Source organism: Pundamilia nyererei, unplaced genomic scaffold, assembly GCF_000239375.1.
Source record: "Pundamilia nyererei isolate P.nyererei 1_Seehausen unplaced genomic scaffold, PunNye1.0 scaffold00079, whole genome shotgun sequence".
NCBI classification, from domain to species: Eukaryota; Metazoa; Chordata; class Actinopteri; order Cichliformes; family Cichlidae; genus Pundamilia; species Pundamilia nyererei.
Window position 1 is genome coordinate 113,409 of NW_005187480.1, and position 12,711 is coordinate 126,119.

The following is a 12,711-nucleotide window of genomic DNA, read 5'->3' on the forward strand; positions in this document are numbered from 1 at the left end:
CACACACACACACACACACACACACACACACACACACACACACACACACACACACACACACACACACACACACACCTGTAACTGTGAAGACATGCGAGCGCAGAACTTTGGCAACACGTCAGGCTGAAGGTCGAGTGGCAGCTGGAAAATACAGCAGACATCTTGGTGATGATGTCACAGTGCGGACTAGGGTTGGGGGGAGGGAGGAGCCTAGCCGGGTCACATGGCATGTTTCTGGATGCCTGGGGTGAACTCCTTGGCATTGGGGTTCAAGCTGCTGGTCACCTGAAGGAGAGAAGAAGAAAAACCGTCATTGTTATTTCTGTGAAGAAAATAAAGAAACAACGACCTCTGCTGGACAGATGAGGGTCAACAGTCAGAGACTAATTTAATAATCAACTAATTGAGAAGAAAAAAAACCTGAGAAACCAATCAGTGTGGAGATGTTATCAGACACGTTCAGGCACTGTGCTGTGTCTCACTCAGCAGCTCTTTCTGTATTATTGATTTCATCCTTTTTTATTGCACTATTTTACACATTGTTGTATCATATTCAGCTTTACACGTTTCATTCAGATTAAACGTGTTTCAGTGTTTCAGATTTTTACTGAATTAAAGGTCCTTTGTCTTTTTCCATTTGGCTATACTAATTATTTGTGTAGTTTTTATTCTATTTTTCAAACTTTATTTTATTTTATTAGTGGTTGTTTTTAATGTTTTGGCTTTGGAGTATATTTGCTGTAATCCTACATTTTTTTTATAATGTGTTGGAATAATGTCAGCTGACAGGACGCCATCTTCTGGTGTCCTTTTATTCTTATGGCCAAAACACGAGTTTTCTCTGTAACCAATGGTAAAGGTGATAAACTCACCACCACATCCAGGTCTTTGTCGCCATCGAGGACCAGGAGGCTGATCTGCTCTTGCAGCTGGCTGACGCTTTGAGAAGGGAGATCTCTGGACGGGATGAACCACTCCCACTCCTCCTCCTCATCCAGCATCTCCTGGAAACAGCGCTCGATGAACTCCTCCTCCCACAGCTCCTCCTCCACCTGCCGAAAACACAGGCAGAGAAGCAGCAGTCACACTTTTGTTGGACCAACGAAGAACCAAAACTTTTAACATGTCGTCCAACCTGAGAGCGAACATCACACAGATAACACTTTAAGGAGAGATGCTACAATGTTCTTCGGGTGAATCTGCTCTGCACCCCCTTCTACTAATCCAGTTATCCTTGTTTCCTTCTCTGCCTAAGATGATGCTGGTTAGCAGCTCAATAAGTAAGCCCAGGCTTTCCTAATCTAGCAATGAGCGTGTTCACATGTCAGAGGCGGGGTTTGCAGCACCTGACCAATCACAACGAGACGACTACTCGAAACAGAGCGGCTGATTTTACAAATATAAATCGGAAACATTGAAAAGAGTTTAACACAGAACAGAGTTAAAGTAACACAGCAGCTGCAGTCCTCCTTCCTTTGTGAAACGTAACGCTCTCTAAAACACAGCTCCACAGACTGTTTCCTTTTTCCAAACAAAACATCCTTATGGAAATTTCCAACCGGACGCCTCCCACCTACTCCTCTGTTAACCGACTCCACACGCTGTCAGCTGATTGCATAATCAGGCCACTGCCTGACCTGAATTCCAGCTCAAGGAGCCACTGCTTTGTGGTGCACACAGGCTTCAGCTGCTCAGTGTAATTTTCCTTCAAACTGTAAATTTCCACCTTAAAATCACAGCTACTTTTAAGAATGCACAATTTCCAAATGTTAACCTTCCTTTAACCTGTAAACAAACCCCTAGATTTCCACCTTAAAAACGTGAATCTGTAGGCAGTGATCTTTGTTTTCAGTTGAACAACACAGGTGTTGGAAATATTCTATTCAATCATACTTTCACCTTAAAGTGCACATTTTTGCTGTAAAAATCACAATTTTTGACAAACAGATTTCCACCTTAAAAACCAAAATCAGCTGAGTTTGTACGTAAACATACAAAGTTTCTTTTTATCTTCAACTTAGAAGTCCAGATTTTTACCTTAAGATTTGTCATCTGTATATACAAGATGTACAACAGCACAATTTCTGGATTTAGCCTGTAAAGATAATTACAGATATCCACTTTAAAAAGTCACCCATCATGCTTTTGGATACTTTCCCTGCCTTCAAATCAAATCAACCTAATTTCACTTTATCTCTCTTAATCTCAATAAACTACAATTTAAAATTCACATTACCACCTTAAAAATGAATATGTTTCTAGATACTTCTCAAATAAACAAGTCCAAGTTAAGGCTATTTTTTCTTGTAACATAAACCCCAGATTTGCACTTTAAAAGTCTATCTATGGAAACTGATCTTCCAAGCAAAGCAGATTGGAATTATACTGCAACACTATGACTAAAACAACAAAATTCTGACATGTAGTTTTCCTTAAACCTCCAACTCCAACCAGGAAAGTCTGTCTGCAGAAATCTACACCATAACATACTGCTTTATCCGCATATGGGAGCTTCACATTAGAGCAACGTGAGTGTAATCTATAAAAAAAAAAGAACAGATTTCCTCCTTAGAAGTTGACTGAGTCTGTTTGAAAATACTGATCTTTGCTTACAACTAAAAACACCCGTTTAGGTACAACTTATCTTAATCTGCAGATTTCCACCTTAGAAACAGAGCTCACTGAGCTCATATAAAAATGAACAAATCTGCAACTTCATGTGTTTATTCCCACCTTAAAAATTAATCTTGGAGTGTTTTTCAGATGCCTTGTCTGTCTCCCAAAATAAATCACCCTCATGTCAAACCTTAAAGCAGTCAGAGGAGATGTGCAGATGCTGATCTTTCATTTTAAGTAGACGAATACAGACTTGAGGTGTAATCTGTCTGGAAAATGACAGATTTCAATCTTAAAGGAGAAAGCTATATTTGTCTGCATACACAAGTTTTAGAGAACAATTTCTGGGTGTAAGGTGAAAAACAGATTTCCACCTTAAAAGTTATCTGAGTCCATCCACCTTACATTGGACATAATGTATCTATAAAACAATAGTTAATAAAAAGATAATTAGTCTGTAATCTCAGGCAATAATTACTCTTTCAACATATTATTCAAACATTAGATTTCCACCTTAATAGTCAACTGAGTCTTTCTGTAGCTACTGATTTGAGGTATAACTTCTCTTTAAATGTGTTCTACCTGAAAAGATCAACCTGCTTTGTTTTGGATGACTTTTCCTCCTCCATAATAAACTTAATTTCAGACTCTTTAACCATTTTTCCGCCCTAAACGCAGATTTTTTTCACTTGCAGTCCAGGTCATCCTCGTCCCAGCTCCTCACCTGCCTGTTGAACTCCTCCTCGTTCTCCATCCACATATACTCGGCGAACGGGTCGTCCTCGGCGTTGAACTGGCTGGTGAGGATCAACTCGGTGCCGGTGGTCATGTTCGGGCCCCCGCTGCTGATGCTCGGGTCTTTCATGTCTACAAGGAGAACCAGAGGACACAGTGAGGGAGAGGGACAGGGGTCAGCGGGAACAAACACGTAGCTTCGGCCGTTATAATGCTCGCTGTCATGGCCGCTGTCTGACGGACAACAATAGCAAGCAGCTAGCGAATAATTTTTGGCGAGAACACAACAGAAACAGAAAAATATCACCGCGAAAACACCACCGCGAGCACCCAGCCGCGTTAGAGGAGCACGGGGGGACGGGCATCTGTGTTCTTATGCAGCACAATACCTTCGGGGGTGATTTATTCGACGACAGAGAAGACAAACAGCCAACTCGCTGGAACTCGGTTGTTGCTGTAATGGCCGCGCTGCTTCTGTTTGTTTACATCTCCACCGTAACCGTCACCGTGCGCTCGCTCCTCATTGGTCGTTGACGTGTTGCCTTCACGGGCCTCGTGGTTTAACATCGGAAAATAGGAATCTAACAAGAGGACCACATAAGGTAAACGTTATTTATACCAGAGGTTAAGAATCTCCTCTGGGTCTCTGTTTCATTTTTTTATTCATTCACTAAATATCACAGTTGGGTACAGAACCTTATGTCTGGATACACATTATAATTGACGCTACACTTTAGCTTGTTATTTTTTTTATATTTAGTCATCAATGTAAGTAGATCACTGGACATCATGAATAAATATCAGCTTAGGTATTTCTCTAAATTGATGTAGCTACAGTTTCCATTCGAGAGAACAGTCATGGGTCTCTGTTGATTATTATGTTTACAGATGACATCGTGAACTGCAGTGAGAGCAGAGAGCAGGTGGAGGAGAGGTAGTCTCTGGAGAGAAGAGAAGTAAAAGTCAGTAGAAGCAAGACAGAATACATGCATGTAAATGAGAAGGAAACAGGTGAAAAGGTGTACATGAAAAGAGCTCAGGTTGAAGGTTGATGAGTTTAATTAATTGGAGTCAACAATCTAAAGCAATAAACATTGCACAAGGGGAAGAAGAGCATGCACACTGGGTGAGGTGGAGTGGTTGGAGACGAGTGTTGCGGTGACCCATAAGGGGAGCAGCCAAAGTATAAAGGTTCAGTAGGTGTAGGTGTTGTGATTCTTTTATGTAGAACGGTTTCAGTGTTGTCTGGATTAAAAAGCAAACAGTGAGATAACTATTTTGTGTGGGTTTACAAGTAGAGTAAAATGTTTAGATCTTTTACACAACTATAATCTGCCTAGGACAGTGGTTCTTAACCTTGTTGGAGGTACCGAACCCCACCAGTTTCATATGCGCATTCACTGAACCCCTCTTTAGTGAAAAATAAAATAGGATTTTTTTCAAATTCAAGACATACATATGTTTTTTACTGGTGCACAAAATGAGCCGTGCATATCACAGCTGAGGCTCTGCCGAACCCCTGAGACCGACTCACCGAACCCCTAGGGTTCGATCGAACCCAGGTTAAGAACCACTGGCCTAGGATAAGAAAGTCCATGTTTGAGCAGTCCTTGTGTAGTTGTTTTTTTATCTGGACATCCACTCACACCCAGCATATTTGTTTGTTTTGTAAATTGATCTAATTCTTTCAATTTGAGAAGGGCTTTCATCACGTTAGGTGCTGGCACCTTTTCTGACCTTGAATGCAGCACTGTAGTCCAAACTGTAGTCCAAACTCTGAAAGCCCGCCTTCCTCCGAAAGTTTATAAAATCCACTGATTTAACAAGCCTAAACCCATTTTTTTTAAACCAAATACATATCCTCTATAGTGATAAGAGAACCTGAGAGAAATTATTAATATAGAGGAGCTAAGTGTGTGTTGTGTTAATAGCTATTTTCATAGAAAACGTTTAAGCAGCGAACAGAAACAAAAACACCGCCTGATGCAGGAGGAGAGGAAACATCGCGATACTTCACATGCTCTAGTTTGGTCACCCGTCTCGTGCTATTTACTAATCAGCTGCGATCGGGTGTTGGAGAAAGGGTAAGAGTGTCCGTAATTACAGATAAATCATATTATACACGTAAATGCACAGTTAACAGCTTCATCCACAGTTTGCACGTTAAATATCAGATAACTTAAGGCTGTTAGCTATGCCAGTGTTGGCAGGTAGGAGGACATGTATGTTAGCAAAGTTAGCTGCGCAGCTTATCTGAGTCGTTTTTGGTTTCATTTTTCTCATTAATGACAGCGTACTTAATCTTTTAGTTAACATGTCAGGTTAAACAACGTAGACATCATAGCGCTGTTAGCTCGACCCGTAAAGCGTGTTTGGTACACCTTTCCTTCTCCTCTCACTGTACCTGCACAGATGTTACTCCTGGTCTGTGTCAGGCTGTGATTCACTCAGAGGCTCGTTGTAATCTCGCCTCTTGTCGATGTTTTCGTGGACTCAAAGTTTCTCTTCCTCAGTGAGGAGGTCTCCATCACTCTGTTTGCATCAGATCATGTTCCTCCTGCTGGGCTGAGGTGAATCTTTCTCTCTCTCCTCCTTTAACCGCCTCCTATGTTCCCTTTGCAGTAAAGATCAGAGTCGTGCTCCTCCGTCTGTTGCTCAGGGCCTCCACTGGCTCCTGTTTTCTTAGGAGAGGCTTTGTTTGAAGCTTTTTCTACCTCATTGTGTCTCAGCAGAAATAAGACTTGCCACCACAGAAGAAAAGGAGCTCCTGCTCTCTTTGACCACATTAAGTTCCTGTCATCTTTGAAGACCTTTCCAGCGCCTGTTTCCTTCTTTATCTTGGCTCTCTGTGCTGAATCCAGAGAGCGGGACAGACTTTTTGATATCATGTCTCAGAAGACGCAGGCTGACGGTGCTCAGAAACACTTCGCTGTGGGTCGGGGGCTCCTGGCCGCTGCAGAAACCTTGAACTTCAACATGAACGAGCAGCGTCCCAACAGACCAATGGGTGTGGGCGTGGGCATGGGTATGGGCATGGAGGGCCAGGACGGCAGCGGGCAGATGCCCCGACGTGGCAGCGGCGGTGGCGGCAGCACCAGCAATCTTGGCAGCACCATGAAGCTGTTTGCCAGTTTGGGGCTGTCGCCCTCTGACCTGGACGCTCTGGCTGAAATCCCTGAGGAGGAGATCAGTGTGGAGACACTGCCACACATCCTCAGACAGCTGAAGAGTCGCAAGGGGGAAGCAGGAGAGCGGCGGGCGGCCATGTCCTCTGATGCTGCGTATCGAGGAGGAAGCTGGGAAGAGGGGCACGTGGGGAGGATGGGCGGTTCTTCTCTGGGACAAGGTTCAGCCAAGTCCTCCACAGACTTTGGGTACAGCTCCCTGCAGGACGTCTCCTCCGGCCGGGGCTACGGCTTAAATTACAGCGGTGGAGGTGGGAGCAGAGAGAGGCCATACTCTGAGCTTTCCCACCGCAGTGGGCTCGGCATGGGCCCGTCTGAGCCCGTCTTTATGCAGAGGAGGATGGGCTCCCCGTCAAACGGAAAAGTCCAAGACTTCTTGGGAGTCATGCCCCCCATGTTCCCCCACGTGTGCTCTCTTTGTGACTTTGACGTTCATTCCACCATGGTGAGTACGTCCAACCTGCTTCCTCTTTTCTTCTCGGACTAACTGTAATTGTTTGAGCTCCAGTCTTCCTTCAGTCAGTGACAGGCGCTGATTCAGGTCCGGTTTACTTCATATAATTTCCTTGTTGTATCTCCTCACAGCATGTTCCCTGTCTCCATTTTCTCAGCTGAAGCTCTCCAGCATTGACCAGTTAGATTTGGATCTTTCCAACGGTCATCCAATTAAACCAAAAATCTCTTTTTATAATTAGTATCTGTTCACATGAGCTGGTAAAGCTGTTCATGTTACACATTCAGTCTGATATACTTGATCTTTTCACTTTTCACACTCACACATTCATGGACTTATCGAATTGGCGGCTTTTAAACCTGTGAGACTTTTGGCAGCAGGGGTCTTGTGTTTGTTTTTCTTTAGTTTGTGGTGTCAGGAGTGAGAAAGAAGGATTTAATCGATTATCACTCGAATTTGGAAATTTAAATTCTCTCTGAGAAGAAATGTACACTTTTTGGCTTTAAAGCAAAAAATTTTAACATGGTTCTTTTCAATGCTGACAAAAACATAATTTACCAAAAATCAACAGGAAGTTCGTAATCTACTGACCAAAGTCACACAGTGAGCAGGTTTGAAGATATGCGGGTGAGCTCTTCTTGCCTGTATGACTGTCACTGATGGCTTAAGAAAGCATCAAATACTGTCTGTTATAGTGATTATTGCACACAAAATATAATGAATTATTCGTTTTTGTAGGTCTTAAAAATATCTTAAACATGAATTTTTGGTTTTAAAATGGAAACTTGATGAAGTGCATTTAAATTCTTAGTAAATCTGGTCCTAAGTGATTGTCTGGGTGACGCTATGAAGGTTAATAACTGTGTGAACTGTTCCTTTAATATACAGGTTGTATTTTAGGAGAAACGGCCTGTTGAGTGTCAGTAATGCTCTGTTTGTGTTTGTAGGAGTGGAACCAACACGCTAATGGACTCCGCCATGCTGAAAACAGACGGCACCTTCTGGACATGTGAGTTGCTCTTAATACACAACAGTGAGCCAAAACAGATTAAGTTATAAATCTGTTAACAGCATGTTCACATCAGAAGAAATTAGGTTGGTTTTTAGAGTTTCAGTACCCAAACCAACACAAACGTGCTCCTGTGCAGCCCTCCAAAATCCCAGCGCTGGACGGGGATGACTCTGGCGTTAGTCAGATTAGTTTATGACGTACCTGGTAAGAAGTAAACCGACCTTTGTAGAACAGAAAATTTAAGGTTAACCCTGAAGTTACACGAATGAGATGAAATCCTGTTCCGTAGTACCGATCTCTGTTTGACCTCAGCAGGAGGTTGTAATGTTTCAGCTCATCGTTGTTGACTAAATGTTCCTTTGAGGTCTGTTCCTCTTTATCAGATGTGTAACACTGAATGTTGTTTTTCAGGTATCCAGAGTGGGACCCTGGTATGGGCCCAGGCAGAGGGTAAGAGATGCTAACATTAAGCTCCTCATTTAGTGTTTGAGATGTTAGATTTAGAGTCCTAAAGGACCTCGACCTAACCTCGGAAAAGTGTTATTTCTGACAGCCGTCCCCAAACAGATTGTCCTGCACTGATTTGTCTTTCTGTTGTTTGCATTGTATGTCATGTATGGTCCACAGCAGCAGAGAGAGCAGCAAGCATACTGTACACCTGACAGGCAACTTCCTGTTTGGTCAGATGGGCTTCATTAGATTAGATAAAGATTCAGAAACTCTCCTGCCTCCAGAGGGTTCACACACTGTCTCTGTGGCCTGGTGTTAACAAAGCTTTGTGTTGTGTGTTAATAATCCAGGTGTCTGATAACTGACGATCTCATGTTTTTAATTCCAGTGGTCGTCCCTGGGAGACCCCCAACCTGTCTGCAGGACTGCTGGGACCAGCCCCCATGTCTTCAGGACCAATGGCAGGGATGTCCTCGAGCTGGGGTGGAGGTGAGGGACCCACAGATGTCTTATTTTATCACTATTAATACTATTAGTATTATTTTAAGTCATTTGTCACTTTCTCTCTGTGCGGGGAGTCACTATTTTATTCATAAAGATTGTTTCAGACAGCTGACGTCAAGTCTTTAACTTCCAACTGATCAAGTCTGGTTCTCCTGTGAGCTCAGTGTTACATTTATGTGCCACGCTTGCTGACTTTGGGATAAAAATGGTTAAAAAGCTCAGGTACAGTAAATACAGAGAGCCATTAGAAAGAGTGGGTGACGGTTAAGAGACCCAGCTGTTTAGTGCCCTCAGAAAGCTGCAGACACTTTTTGAAATCTGTCTTTGCTCATGTGCGAACATCGGTGTGTTTGTGTGTCAGGAGTAGGTGGAGGACGTGGTTCCGGTTCATTGGGACAGAATAAGGTGAGTCTGACCTCCTCTGTCTCTCTGCTGTGTCTTCCTGTGGATCAGCTCATTTCTGCAGAGCTCAGCTGGTTTCAGTAAAGACTATGTGTCGTGTCCTCAGCTGAGGAGCAGGGTGGTGGTGGTGAAATATGAAAAGAAGCCTCTCAGCGACAAGACCCTGTTCGCCCTCGTTGAGCGCTTCGGCTGCCTGAGGGAGCACCTCATCCTCAAGAACAAGGTAGGAAAACTCACCTCGCTGTTTCCACCTCAGTTACTTCTAACTTAGATGTAGACATTAGTTAAACTTTCTTCTTCATAAATGTAACTGAACAATACAATCAGCTGCCTCACACTCTTTCATCCTGCACATAAACTTCATCTCCTCAATCTGAAACTGCAGCTGGTAGTACTCATTCTCCTTCGCAGCCTCGCTGAGCTGAACCCACTCACAGAGGATCTCCACACCAGGAGGAGGACTGCTGGCACCAGCTGCAGTCCAAGATGGTAGAAATGGAGTCAGACTGAGCTTGTGATAAGAGACTATAGATAGCTGGGGATTAAAGAAGTCTAAATATAATCCAGTAATAACAACATTAAATACGTGGTTGTGAAACTTAAAGCAAACCTCTCTGAGGAAAACTGAATTTCAGCATTGAAGTCTAATCTTTGTGACCATCAGGCTTTTCTGGAGATGAGCACACATGAAGAAGCTCTGGACGTGGTAAACTACTACCAGCAGCATCCACCGTTGTCGTACGGCAAACCCGTCACCCTGTACCTGTCCCAGACCCTCATGTTCATTGAGGTAACATCCCCTCGCTTGCTAAATAAAACTCACCGCTTCCCCACAGACTCAGATCCTCAGAAGTTTCTGTTTCTAACCTGCAGAAGGACGAGCGACCAATGGATCGACTGATGGACCGACTGACAAAGCGGCCGGTAGACCGACCAGGGGACCAACCGATGACCCGGCGGGTGGAGCGGCCGGTAGACAAACCTGAGAAAGAGGTCAAAAGTCAAGGCAGCAAGGTGGTCTTCTTCTACCATCTGCCCCGAGAGGACGAGAAGAAACAGGAGCTGCTGACCCTCGCCGAACGCTTCGGTGTGGTTGAGAAACACCTCTTCTTAACCGACCGGGTAAATAAACCAGAGCAGGAAACTCCAAAAGTTGATTTTGTTCATCTGGACGTAGCGTTTTGAGGGAGAAACATTTCGTCACTCATCCAAGTGACTTCTTCAGTCTCAGCTGACTGCAGGTTTCCCCAGCCTTATAAACAGCCTTATACATCAGGGGAACCAAACAACCTCTGGCGAAGTGGATGGCACATCACAGAAGAGCTACCTCGTCAGGCCAGGACTCTGCAGTCTATTTACACCTACAGGCCATTGGACACTCTTTCAATGATGAGGATGTGCACATCCTGGACAGGGAGGAACGCTGGTTTGAGCGCAGAGTCAAGGAGGCCATTTACGTGAAAAGGGAAAAACCATCTCTGAATCGAGGAGGGGGCCTAAGGGTACATCTTTCACCATCTTACAATGCTGTGATTGCAGCCATTCCCCAACTCTCTGTGAATGGTACTCATGGCCATTGATCAGTGGTCTTTGATCAGTGAGCTTTGGTCAGTGGTTGTAGATCAATGGTCATGAGAATTTGCATAATTAAGATTAAGGAACTGACCTCCCAGCCCATTGTTCCTTAAGTGGGCTGGTTTCAGTCATTATGCAAATGTACTGTTTATAAGATTGGGGAAACCTGCAGTCAGCTGAGACTGAAGAAGTCACTTAGATGAGTGACGAAACGTTTCTCCCACAAAACGCTACGTCCAGATGAACAGAATCAACTTTTGGAGATTTACTTACCTGGATGATTGACCATCATCAAGACAGAGCAAGAAACACTGCTACTCTTTGAGTGCTCATGTGATGCCAGCATTACTACAGAAAGTGTGGAGATCAGATTTGGCTGAGTATAGTCTGTGATAAGGTGAAATAAGTTTGAATGATGGCTGCTTTTGTGTTCGTCTGTGTGTCCAGGCGTTTATTCAGCTGGCAACTGTGGAGGACGCAGAGATGCTGGTGAATCATTACACCGAGAACCCCCTCGTCTTCAATGGGAGAATAGTTCGTCTCAACATCTGCACCAAATACAAAACCCTCAAGTGAGTGCCCGGCTTCAGACACTGCTACCATGACATGGTGTAGGAACTGTAAACACATACATGAATGAAATGCAGTGAAAGGGACAGATACACCCTTTGACTGGAGGTTGTGGGAAATAAATGACATAAAAGACAGTTACCTGACCAGAACTCTCCTTTCTGCCGATGTGCAGAACCATAACTATGTATCTAATCCATGAGATATTTTAATATAAGAAAAATGGACGGGTATGGGGAGCATCTGTATCAGTAGTTAAAGCTGCAAAACTTATGAAAAGACACTTAAAGATCTTCCTCCAGATGTTCCAAAGCCATCCAGTGGGCCAGATTGGAGTGTTTGCCAGGCTGATTCTGGCCCCCAGGCCATATGTTTGACACCCCTGCTCTAAATTGTGGTGATACGAGCTGTGAAAATGTACCCAGAATGCATTTTTTCAAGTTCTGTCAAGTCAATTATAAGAAAACATGCAGGGTACCAATGGTTGTTCCTGTTCCTCTGTGTCACAGACTTTAAACTGGTGCAGCACAGCTGATCCATGATATTTCAGCTTTCGTAGATCATAGCAGACATCATGTTGAAAACAGCAGGGTGTCAGCAGAAGTAGCTCCAGATTAGCCAGTGAGCAAACCCGACTCTTTATTAAAAGTTAGAAATTGAACATCATCTCTGACCTCGTTATGAGAGGTGGTGTTAGCTGGCTAACTGCTAACACAGTGTATATATGTCAGGATACACATGGAAGCTTAAACTCATACACACTCGTTCATACAGTGTGAAGCACAAACAGGGCGGAGGAGACAGTTCGAGCCAGAAGAATGGCAGAGCCAAGTCCTCCAACTCCAAAACCTCCTCATCCAGCTCCAGGAGCAGACAGGAAAATAAGGAAGAGAAGGACAAAGTGAAGATGGTAACAGAGGAGGAGGACGAGGAAGTGTCAGGAGTGATGGAAGGAAGGGAGGACGGAGAAGAGCAGCAGGCACCTGATGGCGAGGAGGAGGAGGAGCAGGTACCTGATGGCGAGGAGGAGCAGGAGCAGGCACCTGATGGCGAGGAGAAGGAGGAGCAGGCACCTGATGGCGAGGAGGAGGAGGAGCAGGCACCTGATGGCGAGGAGGAGCAGGAGCAGGTACCTGATGGCGAGGAGAAGGAGGAGCAGGTACCTGATGGCAAGGAGAAGGAGGAGCAGGTACCTGATGGCAAGGAGA

General features: G+C 44.2%; 3 protein-coding genes across 4 annotated transcripts in view; 2 read left to right on the forward strand and 1 right to left on the reverse strand.

Annotated features, from left to right (window-relative positions):
* Window positions 1–26: 26 nt before the first annotated feature.
* Window positions 27–3,911, reverse strand: LOC102195790 (polyadenylate-binding protein-interacting protein 2). Its single transcript, XM_005737725.2, has 4 exons — window positions 3,741–3,911; window positions 3,341–3,483; window positions 873–1,052; window positions 27–285 (listed from the first exon to the last, which is right to left on the reverse strand). Exons 2-4 carry the CDS (start codon window positions 3,479–3,481, stop codon window positions 220–222), a joined length of 387 nt encoding a protein of 128 aa, XP_005737782.1. The 5' UTR covers window positions 3,482–3,483; window positions 3,741–3,911; the 3' UTR covers window positions 27–219.
* Window positions 3,912–5,538: 1,627 nt separating this feature from the next.
* Window positions 5,539–12,711, forward strand: part of LOC102196364 (matrin-3) — a 25,455-nt gene continuing 18,282 nt past the window's right edge. Inside the window, exon 1 of the mRNA XM_013912034.1 lies at window positions 5,539–6,365. Coding sequence (XP_013767488.1) covers window positions 6,238–6,365 — 128 coding nt within the window. The 5' untranslated portion in view covers window positions 5,539–6,237. The remainder of the gene's footprint in view (window positions 6,366–12,711) is intronic.
* The window catches only part of LOC102196068 (matrin-3-like), a 4,139-nt gene continuing 4,023 nt past the window's right edge, over window positions 12,596–12,711 (forward strand). Inside the window, exon 1 of one of the 2 annotated variants that reach the window (XM_005737726.2) lies at window positions 12,596–12,632. The gene's annotated coding sequence lies outside the window, so the exon portion shown is untranslated. The other variant, XM_013912033.1, reaches the window with a different exon arrangement.

Bases quoted from the DNA above. Each gene is read 5' to 3' on its own strand.
- LOC102195790 (XM_005737725.2), bottom strand. From the start codon at position 3,481: ATGAAAGACCCGAGCATCAGCAGCGGGGGCCCGAACATGACCACCGGC. The intron at 1,053-3,340 runs GTGAGGAGCTGG...TGTTTTCGGCAG, and splicing joins AGGAGGAGTTCAACAGGCAG to GTGGAGGAGGAGCTGTGGGA. The intron at 286-872 runs GTGAGTTTATCA...TCTCTCCTTCAG, and splicing joins ACAAAGACCTGGATGTGGTG to GTGACCAGCAGCTTGAACCC.